Here is a 22235-nt window from a genome sequence, read left to right on the forward strand (position 1 = left end):
CTAGAAAGTGGATTATTTTTTTGAGAGAGATAGGTAGCATACTACCTGCTTCGTTTATTTCACTTAAAAATAAATTTAGCTGGAAATGTAAATTAACTAGAATTCAAACTTGAGTCTCGAATACTAACTACCAACTCCTTTGCCACTTACTCTAGGGACGTTCGGTATTTATTTATTTATTTATTTTTTAAGTAATCTAAGATAAAAAAGCAAACGCTTTTATGCGTTGCACTCTTGCGAGCATTTTCCTTCACCGCCTTCAATAAACTCGTTCAGTGATTCGGTTCGGACCGAACAAAAAGGGTATGAAACGGACCGCGGCTCATCCACGGTATTTCGGTCTTTTTAGGTCGCTTTGTGGCTAATTTTCCTCCACACCTCTCTCCGACCACTCCTTACCTTCCCTTCCCTTCCCTTCTCTTCTTCCTCGACGTAACTCTCTCCCTCCTCCCTCCAATATCCCCCAAATCCCTGACCGCCTTCCTCTTCCTTCTTCTTCTTCTCTCTCCCCTACTTAAAACCCTTAACCCTACCTCCAGACCCTAGCTAATACCCCTTTTCTCTTGCGCACGTCGGCTCTCTCGCTTTTCTCGGCTTCCTTCTTCGTCTCTCCTGCTTCTTGGGGTGCCGATGGGGTGAAGAAAAAGGGCGAGATCTAGGGTTTTGCTGCGGCCATGGAGTGGGACAGCGAATCGGACGTACCGAGCGGTGGGGAAGGAGGGGAGGAGGAGGAGGAGGAAGACGAAGAACAGGGGTTCGTGCTTAGGGGCGGCGGCGGCGGTGGCGACGGGGGATTTTTCTCGTTAGCCGTTGAGGGGATGCTGCGCTCGGCGGCATCGTGTGGGCTGGTGGTCACGGATTCGCTGGAGCCGGATTTTCCCATTATTTATGTCAATAGAGGGTTCGAGGAGGCTACAGGGTACCGCGCCGAGGAGGTGCTCGGGAGAAACTGGTTAGTTGCTCTTCTTATTTCATCCTGATTTTCCATAGTGTCGTAACATGGGAAGATGTTGGTGGGTTTTCGAGCTTCTGGTATTTCTCTTGCTCAGCAAGTCTTTTTCCCTAACAGTTTTTGGGTCGAGGTCGTGATTAGGGTCACGCACGCTCCTAATGAACGAACCAAATAACTGTGGAAAGGTTGTGATGTAGGGAATTATCATAATTTTGATGGTAGTTGCGAGGTTGTCCTATGCAGTGTAATAATCCAACATGGCGTCTTTTGTGTCCATTAGTAGAGCATTTGACGAACATAAATTTCTGGTGCTTCGGATTATGCTGCTGAATGAAGCTGTTGGGAGCATTTTACATAATGCTTCTCCAAACTACTTTGACAATACCTCCTCAAACTTCGTTACACCCTATGGCAAGGCCAAGCAACCCTTAGAAACTTCATTCAGCTGTAACTATTTGAGGTAAATAGACATCTGTAACATTTGGGATATTCATTAGTATGTGGAGAGATTATTCCAGTAGAAGAGGGATTAACGAGATAAGAAGTAAACAAGCTACTGTAGAGGAGGTGTATTTTGTATTTATCTCTAAAATTATATGCTCTAGATATTTATAGCTGTAATTAATGCTGTGTGATGGCAACTTGTAGAATATTTGGCATAAGCTTTGAGTCATTGTTCTTCTTTAGGTTAATTTGCAGTCTTAGTTCCTTTTTCCAGGCTAGTTATATTTATTTGTGGCAATTCAATTATGTTTATGTTATCTTTCTATCCTTCCAATGGAGGATCTAGAGAAGAAGAAAATGGGGCTCTAGGGTCCATTTTGGTCTTACCTTTCTAAGATTTAGATTGGAATTTTGGATGAAATCAATGTGTTTTAGAAAGTTGAGATGGGTTGGAGTTGGCTGACATTAAGGGCCCGTGTGGTTCACGGTTTGTAATATTCCGGTATTCCTGCATATTTTTCTTTTGCAAATATTCAAATCATTACCATTCAACTCAAAGTTGGGTAGTTGTAAAAGGTGTTGGTGAAGTAATGGAATCATTGTAGATCGCTAGGTGGTAGGAATACTAGATTGTCATGAGTTAGGAGGTATTCTTATTTCCATGCTTGATGGGAATCATTAGTAGTTTAGTAATAAGAATATACCAGTTCGTAATAACCTCCCAACCAAGTGGCTTGGTAAGTTAGTAACAAATTTGCCATTCCAAATATAAAATATACAACGTTCTCGGAATTTTACAAACGTTGAACCAAATGGCTCCTAAGAACGATTTGTTGCACCACTATGTATCATTTGGAGAGAGCTCTATATTTTACTTTCAAAATGGCGAGATTGTCAACGTGCAACTTGGGTTGGAAGAGCATAAAGCGGATTAGAAAACGTCTTGAATTCTTGATTATTTGGCATTTGACAGGATTAACGTTCCTTATAAGAAATGATTAGTAAGTCATTATGCCTTCTAACCCGAGAAGCTTGGTAGCACTTGTCACATCCCGTTACCGCCAATTTAGTCGGTTCGGGCACGTACACAGACGCCGAACGGACAGCACCTCCCCTGTCCGCCCAAGGCTCAATTATCACATTTACATGTATAAAGAATTAACCCAGGATAAAATTTCAGTATATATGGCTTGCACGAGGGCAAGCAACAAGCACAAGTGAAAGTAACTAACTAAACATACATTCATTGTATCTTGAAAAGTTTAAACAAAATACAAAGCTTGATAACTTATTACATTCATTTACAAGATATTACATGTTCATTTACACTATGTTCTCTACATGTTTCCTTTCAGCATATATATACAAGATGAAACCAAAAAGGGTACACAGCTATACTCGGGAGTCCACTAGCTAGGGTGCAATGCTCTTACCACGATTCTCGACCGCTCCGCTCGCGCTAGGATCTGCATGGTTAGTGGTATGAGAACTACTAAAAGTTCCCAGTGGGTTCGGCCGCCGATCCCGTCGACTCACCCACTACGTCTAATTAGGCATATGTAGGCAATAAAAGATAATAGATAGTAACCAACTATATCTACTACAATGCCTGTACAAAGCTGGAAAGAACAACATATAACTTATGAAATTTATGCATGCATGCTACTAATACCATTATCCAATCAATTTGGTTAACCATTTGGTTAACTACAACTCACCAACCAAATCCCTTTTGTCGGGGAGGATTCCGCTACAACCCGACGGGACGTCTACTGGGGAGAATTCCACTACCAACCCAGTTGATGACAACTCCGGAGCTCACCGCCCAAGGTGGAGCGACCTACCTCGAGCATTGGACTACTTGTGAGTACGATTCAATCCTCGACTTCGAGGATACCATGTAACCATTTTTATCTAGTTTTCTAGATGCTAACCAATTCCTCTAGTCACGATGCCACCAAGTTTACTATTGTCATAGTCCACTACAAGTTCACACATTCATAGAGTTTCTATGTCCATATTCTATTGTCCACATGTACTTTACATTGGCAGATATTCAATTGCTCATTTCATAGCTACATAATGACATTTACCCTATAATGCATGAATACAATATTATTCATATACATATATGCTCAACAAGGCGATATAGACATAACGAGAGATTCGAAGATTTCGGATAGCACCACCCACCTCGTAGGGATGCCGGAATGCGAGAACTAATGCCTCGGAATTTTTAAACGTCTATTCTTTTCGACCCACAGCTAACGAAACCAAAATGAGGTTTTTCCTAGCTAGCTTGCCGTAGGCTCGTCGGAACGCCGCTTCGAGCTTCCCAACGCGTCGAACTTTCCTTCATTTAGGAATACAAGAGATCAAACTCATGTCATATTCATATTCCTACAAATTTCATATCTAACCCAAGAGTGCACATATGACACTCAACATATAGCTTTTTCTAGGTTTCCATGGCAAAATAAGCTCTAGCAACCAAGAAATCCCAAGCTCAACCCTTTCTTGGGTAAATACCATAAACCCTAACAAAGAGACAGCATAATCTTTACCTCAGGTTTCTTTACATCACCAGATTTTCCTTGCTCTTAAGCTCCCTCACAGCCCAAAACACCAACCAACTCCACAACTTTTCCTTCAAAATCCACCCACCATAGGTTTTAGAGAGAGAAGGAGAAAGAAATGAAAAGGAGGAAGGGAGAGGTAGCTCCTATACGTAGGAAGCTGGTGGAGGGCTTGGGGTTTAAGATAAGCTCAAACAATTGCACTTAAACCCCCCACAAAAGCTGTAATTCTTTTTACAATTCAGTCCATTTTCGGGGCTGGGTACCGGTACTCCCCTGAGTTGGTACCGGTACTCAATGCAAATTCTGCAATTTCAACAGCAGCAGTGTTCCGAGGTTTATTTTCCGCGCCCAATTCGCACCGAACACTTCTAAACACTTCTGAAACACACTGATAACCATCCCCACGCCACCCAAGTAGCTCGGGGACAACCCGGATCATACTCACGCTTCACTTTGATCAATTTGATCAAAGTTGCCTCGTACTCGGAGATTCGGTATATTACAACACTATTAGCTGGAGATATCCTACTTTCTGTTCTATAAGGTTTGCCCATTGATGATTTCTAGCTAAAATTTTATTTGTTTAGAGGCAGAATTAGCATGTGTATGTTTAGTTAGAAGTTGTACGTGGGCTATTTAAAAGGTCAGCATCTTTCCCTACTATTGCATCGTGAAATTTGAGAATATGTTGGGAGTTGTACAAAACTTTGTGGTCATGATGGATGAAACTTACAATTTTTTTCTCTAAATGTTCCTTATTTTCTAACTTCAAGTGTTTAAGGGCCCATTGATGCTAAATAAGGTACACTTGATTAATGGAATCGTTAATAGTTGGGTTAATTTTGTGTCCTGCGAGAAATCAAGGTATGATATAGATATATCATATGCCTTGCGCCAATTCTCTTCTTTAGTGTGTACATAAATAAATGATTGATGCATACGGACTTGTTAGAGTGATATTGACTATACATGAGGTTCCTTTGTTATTGACATTAATATTGTCAACTTAGTTATGTCGTCAACATATTAGCATACGTGTGTATACGGTCCTTTTAAACCCTTACATGTAGATGATTTCTAACTTATGTGTTTATGCTTTGTTATTCATTGTAAGCTTATAATCTAATGGCTGATGAGTGAGGTGAACATTATTTATTTACAAGTAAATTGTATATAGCTGTATTTAATGTCACCCTATTTTGTTGGGGTATTGATTGGGGCATCAGAGCCGAGCATGCTATAGCTTGGATGCTAAAGTATGCTATAACTTCCGTTCTTTAGTTTATTGAAAAGTCTGTTGGATTAAAACTAGTGTTATTAGAGAAAGGAAGGGGAAACAAAAAAGATGTTCCTTACCAGCATTTATTAGAGAAAGGAAAATTAACTGATTTTGTTGGAGAAACAAAAAAAGATGTTTCTTGCCAACATTTGAGACACCAAACTTCTTTCTAAAATTGAGCTTGCTAGCTCTTCCATCATCGGGACTTGGTACCTATGGAATATTTCCTAATAGAGTGGCTTCAAGTACTACATTAATCCTTGATGCCTACTAAGAGTTGGATGTCCTAAAGGAGTTCCAAAGGCCAAATAAACCATATGCAAATTAGTCGGATAAAATATAACAATTGTTCTATAATATATAAGTTCAAATTTGGTGGACATTGCCTCCAAACTAGCTTGGTGTGGGATAGTGTGGATGCGTGCTGCGTGGCAAGTGACGCGCATCTAAAGGTGTACGGAGGGAGGTAAGAATCCATGGAGACCTCCTAAACTATCGGTCATTTTGAAATAGCCCATTGAACTATAAGTTTGTTTAATTGAGATTCGTCAACTTTAATTATTATTTTTTTTAGAATTGGGCGATTTTAGTAAAATAAATTGAGAATTTTACCAAATCAGGAGAATTTTTATCAAATTTAACAATTTAAAATATTCCATAGCGAATTAAAATAGATTAATTAGCTAGTAATAGCAAATCGAGCGATGAAATTTAGCAAAATTATTTAACTTAGGATTCATCGATTGCTTCCATCTAGCAAAGTCTTAGCTCCTTGAACTAATAACTGTAACTTAATTAACTGGTAACTATAAAACTGAAATTAAAAAAAATTAGAATGGTTATAGTTGAGGGGATCATACCTTTTCTTTTTACCAGGATTTTTTTCGAAAATAATCCTGTAAAATTTCGTATTTCCCAAACTAACCCTGTGAAATTTTTATTTGTGAAACTAACCCTCCTTTCGCCACGTGGGCGCCACGTCAGGGATTCCTCAGAAAGACGGTGAATCGTTCATCGTTTTTGTAATTTTTGTTGTAAAAGCGGTGAATGGTTCACCGCCTTTAGTGCAAAATTTTCCTTTCCGCTCTTTCCCCTTTCCGCCCTCTCAAGTCCGCCGTTTCTGTGCCCTCGAGAAGACGGGGAACGATTCACTGTCTTATCAAGGACACTATATTATGGACTTGGAAAGATTTGCGCAGAGTAGGGATTTGTACTAAAGACGGTGAATGGTTCACCGCCTTATGAAGATGGTGAACTATTCACCGCCTTCACAACAAATATCAAAGACGGTGAACGATTCACCGTCTTTTTGAGGAATCCCTAATGTGGCGCCCACGTGGCGAGAGGAGGGTTAGTTTCACAAATAAAAATTTCACAGGATTAGTTTGGCAAATACAAAATTTCACAGGGTTATTTTCGAAAAAAGTCCTTTTACCAAGAAGCAGGCTATAATGTACCCAGAAAGAAAATTAGGATGTTCAACCTAGTTTTGGACTTCTGCTCAAAAGAAGGAAAAAAAAAAGAAATTCAATCTACCTCCTTGTGGTTTGGCACATTTTCACTTTGTCACCTGTAGTTCAACATGTTGTACTTCAATTAAATACACAGCTAAACAAGGTTGCAAAATGGTAGATATACAAACCACATGACAGTAAAATATATCATTTTATTATTCTGTAATTTGTACTTTGTGGTTTTGTGCTTTCCTAAATATATCACTTTGTTATCCTATTCACCAACAAGTTCCGACGATGAAATGAAAATACAATAAAAGGGTATAAGTGTACTATGTTTTAGACCATGAGGCGGCAAAGTAAAAAAATGCGCTAAATTACAAGGAAGGAAAGTGAAGTTCACCCTTTTCGCTAAACCACAAGGGACCATCCTAACTTTTGAGTTCTTAAGAATTAAGTAATTTTAGTTAAAATTAGGAATTTCATCGGTGATTTTACTAAATTTAATAACTTTAATCAATTTGTAGTAAAATAAATTAGATCATTAATTGTTGATTATTAATAATGTCATTGAGATTGATAGAAGTATTGACTTAAAGTATCAACTCAACTAATCTCAAAAAAGAAAGAAAGAAAGAAATGGGTCTATTTCAAAACAACCCATAGTTGAGGGGATATCCATACGTTCTGACCCATTCCCGGGGAGAAATTTGGAAAGCTTTAGATGGATGTCGCTTACCACGTGGCGCGCATCAACAAAGTCTCCAAACCAAGCTGGTTTGGGAATAGTTTTACCAAATTTTTGTCCACAACATATGTATACACAATTGCCAAAGAACTTGAAGCTCGGAGTGGGAAATCACATACGATTTCCCCAAAAGCATGTAGGTATTGCAGAGAGCTTGTGGTTGATTGGCAGTTTATGAACTTGAGTATGAAAATCATACTTTGATATTGGCTTATAGAAGGTGGACCTTAGATTGGAAAATTGCATGAGGTTTCCCTTAAAGCATGTAGGTATTGTGGAGAGTTTGTGGTTGACTAGAAGTTTATGAACTTGAGTATGTAGATCATGTTAAAAACCATGATATTGGTTTACAAATTACACAGAGGATCAAGCTCTCAAATTGGTCTCACTGAGGGCAGTATCATAATTTCTTGTCTAATTAGAATAGGTTGCTTAAGTCAAACGACATGCTTGATTCTCAGAGATAATTTTTTGACTTATATTTAGGGGATGCACTCTTGGTTGAAACATTCTACACTAGTGAGGATTAGGGAGCACGAAGGATGGTTTAGATCTTGGGACTCATAAGGATTCTACAAGGATGTTCTCACGTTGCACTTTTTGTATTCAAATGCTATTTCTTTTGTTCGGCGGTCGATTGATGTAGTTTCATCACTGGTGTACAGAAATCAGCTGTAACTCATAAACCATGATATATAGACAATTTCAAGGGCTTTTTTTGCATTTAGACCCCTGGCAAATTTTTATTTTAAAAATAGCCATGTCAAAATTTAATTTGCAAAAATAGCCCTGGGCCTGCCATGCAGGCGCCACGTCAGTGCCACGCGGGCAGGGCCGGGCCCATGTGTTAAGTTGAATACGGTGAACCATTTACCGTGTTCAAACACGGTGAATGGTTCACCGTGTTTAGTACGTATTTTTTATATATTGAAAAGAGGAATAAGGAATAGGGATGTCAATAGGTATGGATATCCGAAATATTATCCGAATTCAAACCTGAATAAATTATATATATATACNAAAATCTATACCGTTGGATGAAGATCTAAGGAATAAAAATTATTAAATATTTTATATATTGTATAAATAAACAAAAATAAATTACGTATATATATATAATTTATTCGGGTTTGGATTCGGATAATATTTCGGATATCCATATCTATTGACATCCCTACTCCTTATTCCACTTTTCAATCTACAAAAAATACGTACTAAACACGGTGAACCATTCACCGTGTTTAGACACGGTGAATGATTCATCGTGTTCAACTTAATACCCTGGCCCCAGTCCTGCCCGTGTGGCGCTGACGTGGCGCCTGCGTGGCAGGGACATGGCCATTTTTGCAATTTTAATTTTGATAGGGTTATTTTTAAAATAAAAATTGCTCGGGGGGCTATTTACAAAAAAAGCCCCAATTTCAAATATGCTAACTTTATAATTAATCTATGAAAGTCCAAAATATGTAGGATCTAAAAGAAATCTAGAAAAATAACCCAAACGAAACCCACAGATCAGAAGAAAGAATGTAACACAATTAGTTAAATGTAAGCGTTACATGGCAAATAAGTTCTATAAATGTTAGAATTTTGAAGGCAAATAAGCTTTAAAATCTGAGCCCTAAAGTTGGATGATCAGATAGTTTTTGAATCAAAAACTAAGGATTCAATCATTGCTAGGGAGGGTGATGACTTATCTTATAGTTTCTAAGAATGGTGAGCAACTCAACTGTGGACCTTTGAACGAAAAGCGAGGTTGCTAAAGACCAAGGATCATGCATTGTGGGAAGAGAAGTTTTTTTTTTTTAATTATTTTTTATGTTTTAGGGCCATAGGGGGAGCTCTTCTCAATCTCTAAATGACTTTTCCTCTAGATTCTTATATTAATTACAATGTTTCAAAAAGCGGTCTATGCAGCTGCATATGCAGTTCAAACATATGCAGTTCAAACCATAAACCGCGTCACATATGTAACATGCGGTGTGGTATGCAGTTTGACCACATATGCAGCAAGAGGCCACATATGCGGCTGCATATGCAGTAAATTTTTTTTTTTAAGGTGGGATTGAAATGCAGTGTTGGCTTGTTAAATGATGTGGATGATAATTATTGAAAAAATATTATTATTCTTCATAAAAGTTTGTATACCAATTTTTAAAATAGTAATTTTGTTAGACATTTTTTATGATTTCGCTTTGAAATACTATTTATTTCTCTATTTAATAATTAACAGTAAATTACTAATCATTAGTTTAGTGATACATGTGTGCATATGAGATCCTCTCCTTGAAATTAGTTATTTCAATTTATAAATGCTGATTTGCTACTTTAGTTATTTAGTTATGTTAGGAAGTATTTATATATATTTTTAATACCTGTATATATTTTTTAAACGTTTTAATAGCTAGTTCACATATGCGCTATGCAGTGGTAACCACATGGATTGAATACCGCTTTTGGATTATTGAATATTTATAAGGGTAGATGTAAAAGTATTAAAAACTAAGGATTCAATAGAGAAAAAGAGTAGAGGCTTAGTCAAAGTGAAAGCAAGAGGGAGGGAGTCAGTGTTCTTTTTTCTCTCTTTGAAATAATTGAAGGTACTATTTCTAAATAAGGTACTTGATTATATTAGGAAAAAGTATGTGGTGACTGAGATAAGTTATCAGATAAGTAGGATAGGCTATGGTAAGCTTTATATTTTTGTGAAAATGACCTATATTATTCTAACTTATCTCAGTCACCACATACTTTTTCCTAATATAATCAAGTACCTTATTTAGAAATAGTACCTTCAATTATTTCAAAGAGAGAAAAAAGAACACNTAAGCTTTATATTTTTGTGAAAATGACCTATATTATTCTAACTTAAACATTTAATGAAACTTACTTGCCATCTGGTCTTGATTAAAGCTTAGATATTCCTTGAACAAACTATATGAGTGGCATGCTATCTGAAGTGCTCCAATGTAGATTTATTGAATGTTAGTTGAATGGAATTCACTCTGCTTTTGCCAGTTTGAATTTGCAAGATAAGAACACTTGTGAAAATGACCTATGTTATTCTAACTTAAACATTTAATTGAAACTTATTTGCCATCTGGTCTTGATTAAACCTTAGATATACCTTGAACAAACTATATGAGTGGCATGCTATCTGAAGTGCTCCAATGTAGATTTTATTGAATGTTAGTTGAATGGAATTCACTCGGCTTTTGTCAGTTTGAATTTGCAAGATAAACACTTGTCTTCTTTATCCAATATCCTCATGTCATATTGACAAGGGATAAGTCATTTAATGTGATTAGGTTTGACTAGTGTTCTAAATAGCGGCTGCTTTGGCACATATAGCTGTTTTAATGAGTAAATGCTGCGTTATGCTATTCAAAACATAATATAGTGAACTGAAATCATAGCGACAGATATGGCACCCATAGTGGCCGCTATAATGGGACAAAAAGTGGGTCCATTTTACACCTCAATTTTTTAAGATTCAATAGGTCAGTTAAGTCCTAAAATCACTAAAATCTTAAAAAATTGTCCTAATAGAAGAAATAAAGTATTTGTTGGGTACAGGAGGAACTATGCAATCATGTTTCTTATGAGAAACAAATGAGATTTTATTTGTGTGGGGAGAAAAGCAACATGGCAACATCACAAGTTTCTCTATTGCCATTAAGGACACCCTGGCTATGAGGGATCACTATGCTTAGTAGAAACACTAGTTGGAATATAAATGTAGAGAATGGGGAGTGTTATACTTCTATAATTGGAACTAATATGTTATTTCTGTCATGTTTAAATACAAATGCAGCTAGAAATATTAGCATTTAAATAATTTATTATGAATCCCGCTATAGATTCATAGCGGTCACTATAGTGCTTGCCATCCGCTATCTGCTTTGATACCCCCCAAATGCTATGTGCCTACTATTTGCTATTTACAACCTTTGGTTTGACAAAGGAGTTTGGTTGAGGTCAGCTAGATTGATTTGTAAACCATCTTAAATTGCATAATTTGATGTTACTCAGTCACCACCTGTATAATTAACCAATTTTTTAACTGGATTTGGTAGACATAGCAGTCTATTTGGTGCTAGAGTATAAGATTCTGAGGCAATGAAATTTACTGGATTGGGCTTGAGGAGAATGTCAGCTTAGATCATGATGCTGTTGTCTATTCATGGTTTTATACCAGTACTTAGGATCAGGTGGTAGTTTGTCTTTCACATGTATTATTGTGCTAGCTTGTCCATTTCCACTGTCACTAAGCTTGGTGAGTATATCTTCTGATGCACGCCTTTGATGGTTTGTCCACTCACAAGGACTTGTGGAAATATTGAGCTGCTTAGCCTTCAACTTGTTGGTCATGCATGAAAAGTTGGTATCATTCTGAAAATTTTTCACTTCGGAGTTCGGACATACATCCTCTTTGGACTGTACCTAGTATTGCGCCCTGAAATTTCAAAGCTGCTTTTATGTGGATCTTGAGTGTGTAAGCACTTGCTATTTTGGTTGCAAACTCCTTTATGTAGTGTTTGCTTTAATCCATGTAAGGTGATGGCCATTGCTGCACCAAAGGAGCATTTTGCTTCAATGCATGTTTAATGAATTTTTCTGAAACACTATTTTGTGCTGGTTATTTTATTGATCTAAAGGTCTTAGGATGGAGTAATGATTTTATACAAGACATTATATTTTAGCTGAACTTGTTAGCGAAAATTCGAGACTCTTACTGGACCGCAATTAGTATCATGACCTGAAATGTCGAAGTTTCTTTTATGTGGGAATCTTGAGTGTGCGAGCACTTGCTATTTCAGTTGCAAGATTACTTTATATAGTATTTGTTTTAATCCATGTAAGGTGATTTCTGTTGCACAGGGTCTTTTATGTAGTATATGGTTTAATCCAAGTAAGGTGATGGTCTTTACTGTCTCAAAGAGCATTTTGCTTTGATACACACTTAGGGGCAACTACACTTAGGTTGCATGTAGTTGCAACTACACTGCAGTTGCAACTGCATGTAAATGCAAATTCGGTGTTTGGTTTGATGTATTTAATTTCAACTGCTGCAGTAGGAACTTGCTGCAGTAAGAACTGTAGGAGGAGGCCCAAATGCAGTAGTTCGAACTACGCCCAAATTGGCCGCAGTACCAACTGCAGCAGTTGGAGAGAGTAACTTTATATAAAAGGTATGCTTACCTCCTCAATATTTTTTAAACAAAAATTATTCTTTTTTACATTGGAGGTAATCTCACCATCATATATATATAAAATGATAAAATTTTAAAAATTATTTTTCAACTGCATTCAACCAAACAAATTATTTATACTTGCAGCGCTTTCTACTACATCCAACCAAACAGGATTCATGTAGTTGTAACTGCTGTATTTCCAACTGCATGCATCTCTAACTATACTGCATTTATAATTACATCTAACCAAACGGCCCCTTAGTGAATTTTGCTGAAACACTATTCTTTGCTAGTCATTTAATTGGTCTAGCAGTCATAGAATGGAGTAATGATTTTATCCAAGACCTCAGATTTTAAGTGAACTTGCCAGGTTCGTTATTACCCCAGCTTTGATTGTTTGTGGCAGATTAGTTGCTTGGGCTCCTTTATTTACTCTAGTACAGACTCTTTTTTTTTTGTTTTTCTTTTTTTTTCTTTTTTTTCTTTTTAACACTACTACTGACAGGAAAGAAAAATCCACTGCTAATCAACAATGTATTACCTCTATCTGCAAATACAAACCTGAACTATATTTATGCTATTTATTTCACCTAATTAGGATGCATCAATCTTGGATATATTATGATTTGGATTTTTATTTAAGTATTGATGAGTATTTATTTGTAATTTTTATTGAACAAAACGAATTGAGTTTACTTTGCTTATATCTCAATTTCTACTTCGAGTTGTGACTTCACATACTATTACTACCTATTGTACTAAAGATGTTTGATTTAAACATAACTGTACCTTATTGCGGCAATTGATTTCGTAGTAGGTTTCTTTCAACCTATCGCTCAAAGTGCAAGCATTACAAAAAAGTTCAACATCTCTTGCTTCAGTTATAATGTAAATAAATTTAATCCTTGACAATACATCTTTCTCTGCCTCTTAATTAGCTTTACTTTCCTGTTCATCTGTGTTACTATTGGATACAGATTAAATTTGTTTTTATCCAATCAAGTACCCAGCTTTAAAGTAGGAATTTATTAGACATCTTGAGATCACTAATGGATCATAAGGTAAACAACTCTATAAAATCTGGATATTTGTATCAATTAGCATAGTGTAGTTGAATCTCACCTTAAAGCCTGACTGATCCTCCTTAATCAGGAATTTCTAGTTTCTACGCAAAAGAAATATTTTGAAGGCAATTTTGAAGTCGAAGACATCTCGTCAAAGAAAAATCTAATCTTGACCTAGTTAAAGAGGAGCACCTGCTGGTCTATCATATTGTACTACCTGCACCAGAAAAAGTAATGTGATGAATCAATATTCACAACTACATAACTATTTGAAAATTGTGATTTATGTTGAAGGAGAAAATTTCGTTCTTCAGCTGTTAGATTTGTTAAAAAAGAGAGAACATGAATTTGGTCTTCCAAAAATTACATCATTATTGTTGTTGAACTGCAGAAGCTATTGATGGCTTAAGTGGAGTTTCTGTTTAGTTCTCAACCTTCAAACTGATAAGCTTTGAGTTCCTAATCTTTCTGTTATGTTCCTCAATTAAATTGGGTGGAATATCAATATAATCGCCAATTGTCACGTAATAAACTTATGTACTTCTTATGTAACACATACGTGGTCATTTCCGTCCATTTTGATTGAAGAGCTATTGGAATGGATAAGATTGCTATTAAATTGAAAGAGGAGATCCAATTGTAGCAATCGGAAAGTTGGGGACCAAACTCATAGAGCTAGTATCCCAAAAAAATTTGGATTGGCTTTTATGTGTATATTATAAGGAAACAACGATCCCAAAAGATATGTCAGCAGACATTGTGATCAATGAGATCCGCTTTGTGAGGAAAACATGTAAATAATTACTAAATAAGAGAGTTCTATCTAGCATCATCTGATGTTCAACCTAGCTGTTTGATTAGCTAGTCTAGTTTGGACCAATTCGCACAAATTAATCTTAGCACGCGACACTACGACAATATTCTCGAGTTACTTTAAATCAAACACAATTTAGTTGGAAATAACTACTTCCCAGAAACAGCCCATAAACCAAAATTTTGCGCGATCACTTCACAAGAAACTGGAAATGTCTGTGATCCTTCTAGAATACATATGCCTTTGTGCCTCTTTGGACTCCCAGGTGAAATGGTACTCCCTTCTGTGAAGGACAAACTTTTTTGGCCATTTCACATAGCTCTTTGATCTCTTATTCCAACAAACGGCAGCACAGGCACCCACATGCATGTGTTAATGACTACGGATTCTAGCCCTTGTCTGCCTTGTGTAGATGGAGTTTAGTTAGTGTGTAGGAGGTATATTGTGTGTGTAATAGTGAATTACTCGGTACTTCTTATTGTAGGTGAATATATGGGGGTTAAGCATGATACACATATTATTAGTTCTTAAAACAGCATGGTAATGAACTTCATATATATATATATATATATATCCTTAATTCTCTTCTTCACTATAATACGTTTTATATGGGCTTTATTGCTTTTTGGCCTTAGCTTGAAAGTTCGTATCCTAGTTCTGCTAAGTATTCTATTATAAAGTTCCATGTTTTTATGGTTCTACGATCCTTTTATCAACTTTCCTTTTCTTTATTAACATATTGCTGTTTCCTGTTATTTTAATGTTTTAATTACATCTGACATGAACTACTGATAGAGCAGAGTAAGCCAAGGGCTTGTTCCAGCACCTTGGTCCATGCAATGTTGTGCTTTTTATAATGTTATTTTGTTCTTTAAATTTCATTCCTATTTTCTAATATCACTTATCGTCCATTATATTCTTCTGCTTTCAAGATGCTATATTAGGTTTCCTTTCAATCCTTTGGAAGGTCAACCTGAATACATAGAACAATATTACTCTTTTTATGAACTTTGATATGCAAGTAATGAAAACTCAGAATTAGCACACAATGATATTTGCCTTTTTTAGCACCTTAATCTAGTTTTGATGGGCAACATCAAAACATAGGTTATTCGGTATCTTTAATTATACTCATTTTTTATACTGCAACATTATATACCGGCAACTGCTGATATTATTTTAATTTCTGAGCTGAACCATGTTGTAGTTTAGATTGTACATCTGGTGGAAACCTGAATATTATCTTCCCTTGGTAGTTGGTATCTTCCCTTGGTAGTTGGCACCAGCATACCGCGTATGCATATGGTTATGTGGTTTTACTTTAGGGCTGTAAGACCTTGTTGGCTGGCCCTATCACCTTAGATTACGCTTGAGAATATTTTAGCAGACCTGCAAACCTGAAAAAGCATAACTCAAAGGAAGAAACAAATAAAAATTAGTCATGCTTAGTAGTTCCTCCATTTTTTTGTTGTGTATACCTCCTAGTATTAGTGAGAATGCATGCCTGTACTGTTTCTCACTATGATACATAACATATTGTCGTAGTGACTTGACTATGTGAGCCAAGACATGATGTGGATGCAAATCCACTTGTCTTTGCTCCCTTTTCTGCGGCTTCTAAATATCCAGTTTATCATATAAATATTTACCTATTGAATTGGTTCTATGCATTTTGCGGGGAAGTAATGCTTCAAGACAAAGCATAAGAATATGCATATATTATATTGTTTTTAGTAGTGATATTGGCATTTTTAGGCCCTGTTTGGATGCCTTATTATGTTATACAGTGGAAAACATCAGGTGATTGGCGGACATATACAAATACTTTACGGTGAATATCTGAGAACCGTGGTAGCATGGTGGTAGGATTTCCACCAGTTTTTATATTTCTGGAATATTTTGGGACATCGAATATGCCTCCTTGCTGATCTATTATAATTTCATCTTTATGGCGTTCAAAGTTAATAGCATGCGTCTGATGATTAGTTTAGCTAAAACAGCAAGGGTCATAGAGTAATTATATAGTTGTTCATTATCGCAGAACTATATTTACCGTCATCCCCTGGCACTTAATTCATGTTATTCTTGCCTTGCCTGCTTGCTGAACTTGTTCATTTGAACAGTAAATTTATGTTGCAAGTACCTGGAGGTAGTTTTTTTTGGCAGTTATTTCAATTGCTAGTACTATAACACTTCTGCGCATGGTGCATGGCTGTTTCATTGCTTGTGAAGTTAGCAGAATATACAAGACTAAGAACTACATATTTCATTGCTCTGTGCTGCTTCATTCTTGTTGATTTACTTTTTTTGCTAATTCATTGTTTTACATTGCCAGGTGTACTACAGCTGTCTTAGCATGCCATTAGTTGCTGTTACTATTATTGTAATTTGAATAATATTCTAGACGCACCTTGCTGTTTTTTTTTATTTTGTCCATATTTCATCAGGTTCTTTGTTCACGGGCTCACGGGCATTGAATCTATGTATCATTCTTTGATTTCCTCGAAGAAAAACTGAAATCAAATTTACTTGGTTATTCAACAGTTTCTTAAAACTAATCATTTAGAAAATGAATTTTCTGATTTATGCTGGTACATTTATAAATCATCTCCTGTCAATGTGGTATTTTGCTGTACTAACATGATCATTGCGCTGCCTTGTTTCAGTCGTTTCTTGCAATGTAGAGGACCCTTTGCACAGCGAAGACATCCTCTAGTGGATGCCACAGTAGTTACTGAAATAAGGAGGTGCCTAGAGGAGGGGATCGAGTTCCAGGGTGATGTGTTGAACTTCAGGAAAGATGGATCTCCCTTGATGAACCGACTGCAGCTAATTCCTATATATGGTGATGACGAAACTATAACCCATTTCATGGGCATTCAGTTCTTTTCTGACACAAATGTCGATCTGGGACCACTGCCTGGCTCTACGCTGAAGGAATCCTTACGATCTTCTACCCGCTTCACACTTGACAATTCCTATCGACCTATCTCATCAGGCCATGCCCATATTTACCGTGAATTCTGTGGCATCTTTCAGCTCAGTGATGAAGTTCTTTGTCAGAAGATCTTATCAAGGTTGTCTCCTAGAGATATCGCATCCGTTGGTTCCGTGTGCAAGAGACTCTACCATCTAACAAAGAATGAGGACCTCTGGCGGATGGTCTGTCAGAATGCATGGGGTAGCGAGACTACTCGTGCTTTAGAATCTGTGCCGGGAGCGAAAAGGTTAGGTTGGGGGAGGCTCGCAAGAGAATTAACCACCCTTGAAGCTGCAGCATGGCGAAAACTAACTGTTGGGGGCGCAGTTGAGCCATCACGATGCAACTTCAGCGCATGCGCTGTTGGCAACCGCGTTGTTCTCTTTGGTGGAGAAGGCGTGAACATGCAACCGATGAACGATACCTTTGTGTTGGATCTCAATGCCAGCAAACCCGAGTGGAGGCATGTGAATGTGAGCTCTGCACCCCCTGGCCGGTGGGGGCACACATTGTCCTGCTTAAATGGTTCGTGGTTGGTAGTTTTTGGGGGGTGCGGACGTCAGGGCTTGCTGAACGATGTTTTTATATTGGATCTAGATGCACAGCACCCCACGTGGCGGGAGATCTCAGGGCTTGCGCCTCCTCTACCTCGATCATGGCACAGCTCCTGCACACTTGATGGAACCAAGTTGGTTGTTTCTGGCGGCTGTGCCGATTCTGGTGTGCTTCTAAGTGATACTTATCTATTAGATGTTACAATGGAGAAACCTGTATGGAGGGAGATACCTGCATCATGGACTCCACCTTCTCGATTGGGCCACTCGCTCTCCGTTTATGATGGGAGGAAGATACTGATGTTTGGTGGTTTAGCTAAGAGCGGCCCTCTACGGCTCCGGTCCAGCGATGTTTTCACGATGGATCTAAGTGAAGAAGAGCCGTGTTGGAGGTGCATCACTGGGAGTGGAATGCCTGGTGCAGGGAATCCTGCGGGGATTGGCCCACCACCTCGGCTCGATCATGTGGCAGTGAGCCTTCCTGGAGGTAGAATCTTGATATTTGGTGGGTCAGTGGCAGGCCTTCACTCTGCTTCGCAGCTCTATCTCCTGGACCCAACCGAAGAAAAGCCAACATGGAGGGTACTAAATGTGCCCGGTCGGCCGCCCCGGTTTGCTTGGGGGCATAGCACCTGTGTTGTCGGAGGAACAAGAGCAGTAGTTCTTGGGGGCCAAACTGGGGAAGAGTGGATGTTAACTGAGCTGCACGAGTTATCTCTCACAAGCTCGACAATTTGAGTTGTATTTGGCTGAACCTTACTGCCTTTTCCTGAGGTTTGTCCCAAAAGGCCTATCATGCCTCGACGTAAGTGGAGATATGGAGCATCTCCAATGGAAGAAGTATGATTGGTTATCTGCAAATGGCTAGAGTGAGAAGTGTTGGTAGGCTTCAGTAGGTTCTAGGCTCTTCACTCTCTGTGGCATCTCTTCTGGGGGGCTCTTTCTTTTTCTTTTTCTTTTTCTTTTTCCTTTTTTTTTTTTCTTTTTTTTTTTTTTCTTCAGCCATGGGTAGGAACACTCTTTAACTTTGTGCTTATTTGTTGGAACTGGATATAGGGTACCGTTCTGGCATGCATATATGACTCTATGCATTCCCTACTTCTGGTATGTATTAATGTTGTAGGAAGAAAGATGATTGTTCTGTATAGTGAGTACTAAAAATGCATCTCTCATCTGATGTGTGCATTTTTATGTTGTGGGTGAGTTCTTTATGATTTTGGTTAAATAGTTACATGAGAATTTTATGTACAAACATGTGTCTAACCATATGGGCTGTTTGGTTAAAAAAGGGCTTTTTTGGCAAACAGCCCTTTAGCAAATTTTTATTTTAAAAATAGTTCTGTTAAAATTTAATTTGCAAAAATAGCTCTGATTCTGCCACGCAGATGTCACGTCAGCGCAACGCAGGCAGGGCTGGGGCTAATGTGTTAAGTTGAACACGGTGAACCGCTCACCGTGTCTAAACACGGTGAATGGGTCTAAATCTCCACCAAGCTCCACCTTGTAGGAGAGCCCTAGATCTTTCAAAAGTTCAAATCTCTTCCAAATCTTCCTCTTAATCTCTTTCTTTAACGTTGGGGGAGAGCTCATAGAGAGAGAGAGGGAGAGAAATGAGAGAGGAGGTGTTCACTGCTGTGAACAAGAGGGGAAGGGTTGGGGTATATTTATAAGCTGCTACAATTGCAACCAAGCCCTCTATTTTCTTTTATTTGCAGCAGACTCAACCTGCTGTTTCGCAGCCTGCATACCGGTACGAGGGAGGGCATCATCGGTACGCCCCCTGTTCAACAGCCCAACCCGAGAGCTACTGTCTCTCGGGTTGCTGCAGGGTACCGGTACTACCAGGACAGTCGCCAGTTAAGCCGTCGCGCAGAGACCAAATCCGAGAGTTGCCAGTTCTCGGTTTACTGCCTGGTACCGGTACGGCCTTGATACTTCATCGGTTAACAATGCTCCAAACTACAGTTTTGCATTGTTTCGACTTCAATTCGCGTCGAGCAATGCTAAAACCCTTTAAACTCACTTGGAACTCAACTTTAACCTTTCCAACATTGTTGGAATGTCAAATGGACTTTGTCCAACTATTTCTCTCGCACACTTTGATTAATTTGACTTAAGTTCGATATATTCTACTGAAGTTTCGGTATATTATATGATCTGTATAGAGAGACTGCATTTGTCGTCAGCGCCTATGATAAACAATATCAACCGGCCGAGGTGGATCCTCTGGTATTGGTGCTTGTGCTGTGTCCATAACATAAGGTGGCTCCTCTATCGGTGATGATGGTCTTGGTGGGCTATACATTGGTGCATGGCCCGACATCAATGGTCCACCATCGTCTGCTGGTTGTGGAGGTACAGTGCGTGGAAGCGTAGGTAAAGTCTCCAAAACTGCTTCCATCTGATCGGCAACGTGTGATAGGGCATCTAATACTCCACTTCCTAGAATATCTGGCAGGACACGTCTAAATCATACTAGATGACGGACCTTCACTTTGATTACGAGGGATAGAAGTTCTCATTTCCCAATCGGTCCATTTATAAACACTAGATGATGGACCTTCATTTTGATTAGGAGGGATAGTAGTTCTCGCTTCCCAATCCGTCCATTCACGAACACTAGATGATGGACCTTTACTTTAATTATGAGGGATAGTAAACCTGCAAAGATATTTAAGATTAACTATTCGCATTGGTCAAATTTTCATGTAACTAAATCATACAATCACCTACCATTCATTTTGAGCAACCAACGGAGACGGATCCATCATAGTAGATGGCAATGATGCACTAACTGACACACATGGGACTCTAAACTCTCTGTAATACTTACAAGACGAAGTTATTAATTTCGTGCACCTAAACTAATTGAGAAATCACGAAAAACATTTATAAAGATCATTACTTTATACCTTGATATACGAACTCATTCGCGATTGACATAAGTCCTTTGATAATTGCTACTACGACGCATTTCCGTATAATTAACGGTATTTGGACAGTCGTGTGTAGTCGACACATGTTTCTTCATGAATAATTTTATACATCTATAGAACAGAAAAATACTCATCATGCCAGATAGTGCATTGTCACTTGATACGTTAACTAATTCTCATTCGCCTCCCATTGGACATCGAACCGTGATGCGTAGATGGTTTTCCACTCGATCATAATTAGTAACATGGTATATTTCTATCTCAAATTTTCGAAATGTGATATCGCGTCGGGCCGCAATCAATTCTTTACGGCCACCAATATATCGTGGTACATTATTGTTCTCGACAAAATTTTCGTCCTAATGGATATAGAAAGAAACACATTCGTCGGATATAGAGTTCTAAAGTAATATAATAAAATGTACAAAAATATTACACTCATGACATAGCACATTTCTAACATACAGCAAAGGAGAGGGTAAGAGATGAAATTACCATTTTGCGAACACGGTCGGCAAGACTACTATGCCGATTAAGAGCTAAGGAGGGAAGGGGGTGATGACAGAGAGAGTGACCTGTGAGAAAGACAGAGAGAACAATCAGTGAGAGAGAGAGAGAGAGAGAGAGAGAGAGAGAGAGAGAGGGGTTTAGATGCCTCTGTGAGGGGCGTGGTTGGGTTGCACAGTGAGAGGACTTTGTGAGGAGGGGTGTGGGTTGCANCTCTGTTGTTGAGCCTTGGGCGTACAGGGGAGGTGCTGTCCGTTCGGCATCTGTTTGACATGTTCGAATCGACCAAATTGGCTGGCAGCGGCGGGTCGTGACATTGATGTTCTAGGGTTAGAGAGAGCAAGATGGGTGGGGAGGTGTTCTTGGCCGGATGAGGGTGGCGCCGGCGTCGCTGGCGGTGGCGGGTGGGCCACAGAGAAAGAGAGAGAGAGAGAGGTGGGGGCTTCCAGGGCTAGAGAGAGAATGAGGGTGGGGAAACACCTCGGGCGGCGGCGGCAGCGGTGTCGGCGTAGGCGTTGGCGTCAGCCAGAGAGAGAGAGTGAGAGGAAGAGAGAGAGAGAGAGAGAGAGAGAGAGAGATCGAGCGAGAGAGTTGTGGGGAAGACAACTCGGGCAGGTAGGGTGTATTACAAAAGGACATGGTGATTGATTCACCGTGTCTAGACACGGTGAATCAATCACCACGACTGAACACGGTGAACTATTCACCGTGTCTCGTGTATTACCTAGA

The 22235-nt window shown here is 38.6% G+C and overlaps 1 protein-coding gene across 1 annotated transcript; it reads left to right on the plus strand.

The window, feature by feature from the left end:
* On the plus strand, window positions 378-19311 carry LOC109711531 (adagio-like protein 1). The gene is made up of 2 exons (XM_020234639.1): window positions 378-952; window positions 17196-19311. The coding sequence occupies exons 1-2, from the start codon at window positions 675-677 to the stop codon at window positions 18799-18801; spliced, it is 1884 nt and encodes a 627-aa protein (XP_020090228.1). The 5' UTR covers window positions 378-674; the 3' UTR covers window positions 18802-19311.

Source organism: Ananas comosus, linkage group 6, assembly GCF_001540865.1.
Source record: "Ananas comosus cultivar F153 linkage group 6, ASM154086v1, whole genome shotgun sequence".
Taxonomy (NCBI): domain Eukaryota; kingdom Viridiplantae; phylum Streptophyta; class Magnoliopsida; order Poales; family Bromeliaceae; genus Ananas; species Ananas comosus.

Bases quoted from the DNA above. Each gene is read 5' to 3' on its own strand.
- LOC109711531 (XM_020234639.1), top strand. From the start codon at position 675: ATGGAGTGGGACAGCGAATCGGACGTACCGAGCGGTGGGGAAGGAGGG. The intron at 953-17,195 runs GTTAGTTGCTCT...GCCTTGTTTCAG, and splicing joins GAGGTGCTCGGGAGAAACTG to TCGTTTCTTGCAATGTAGAG.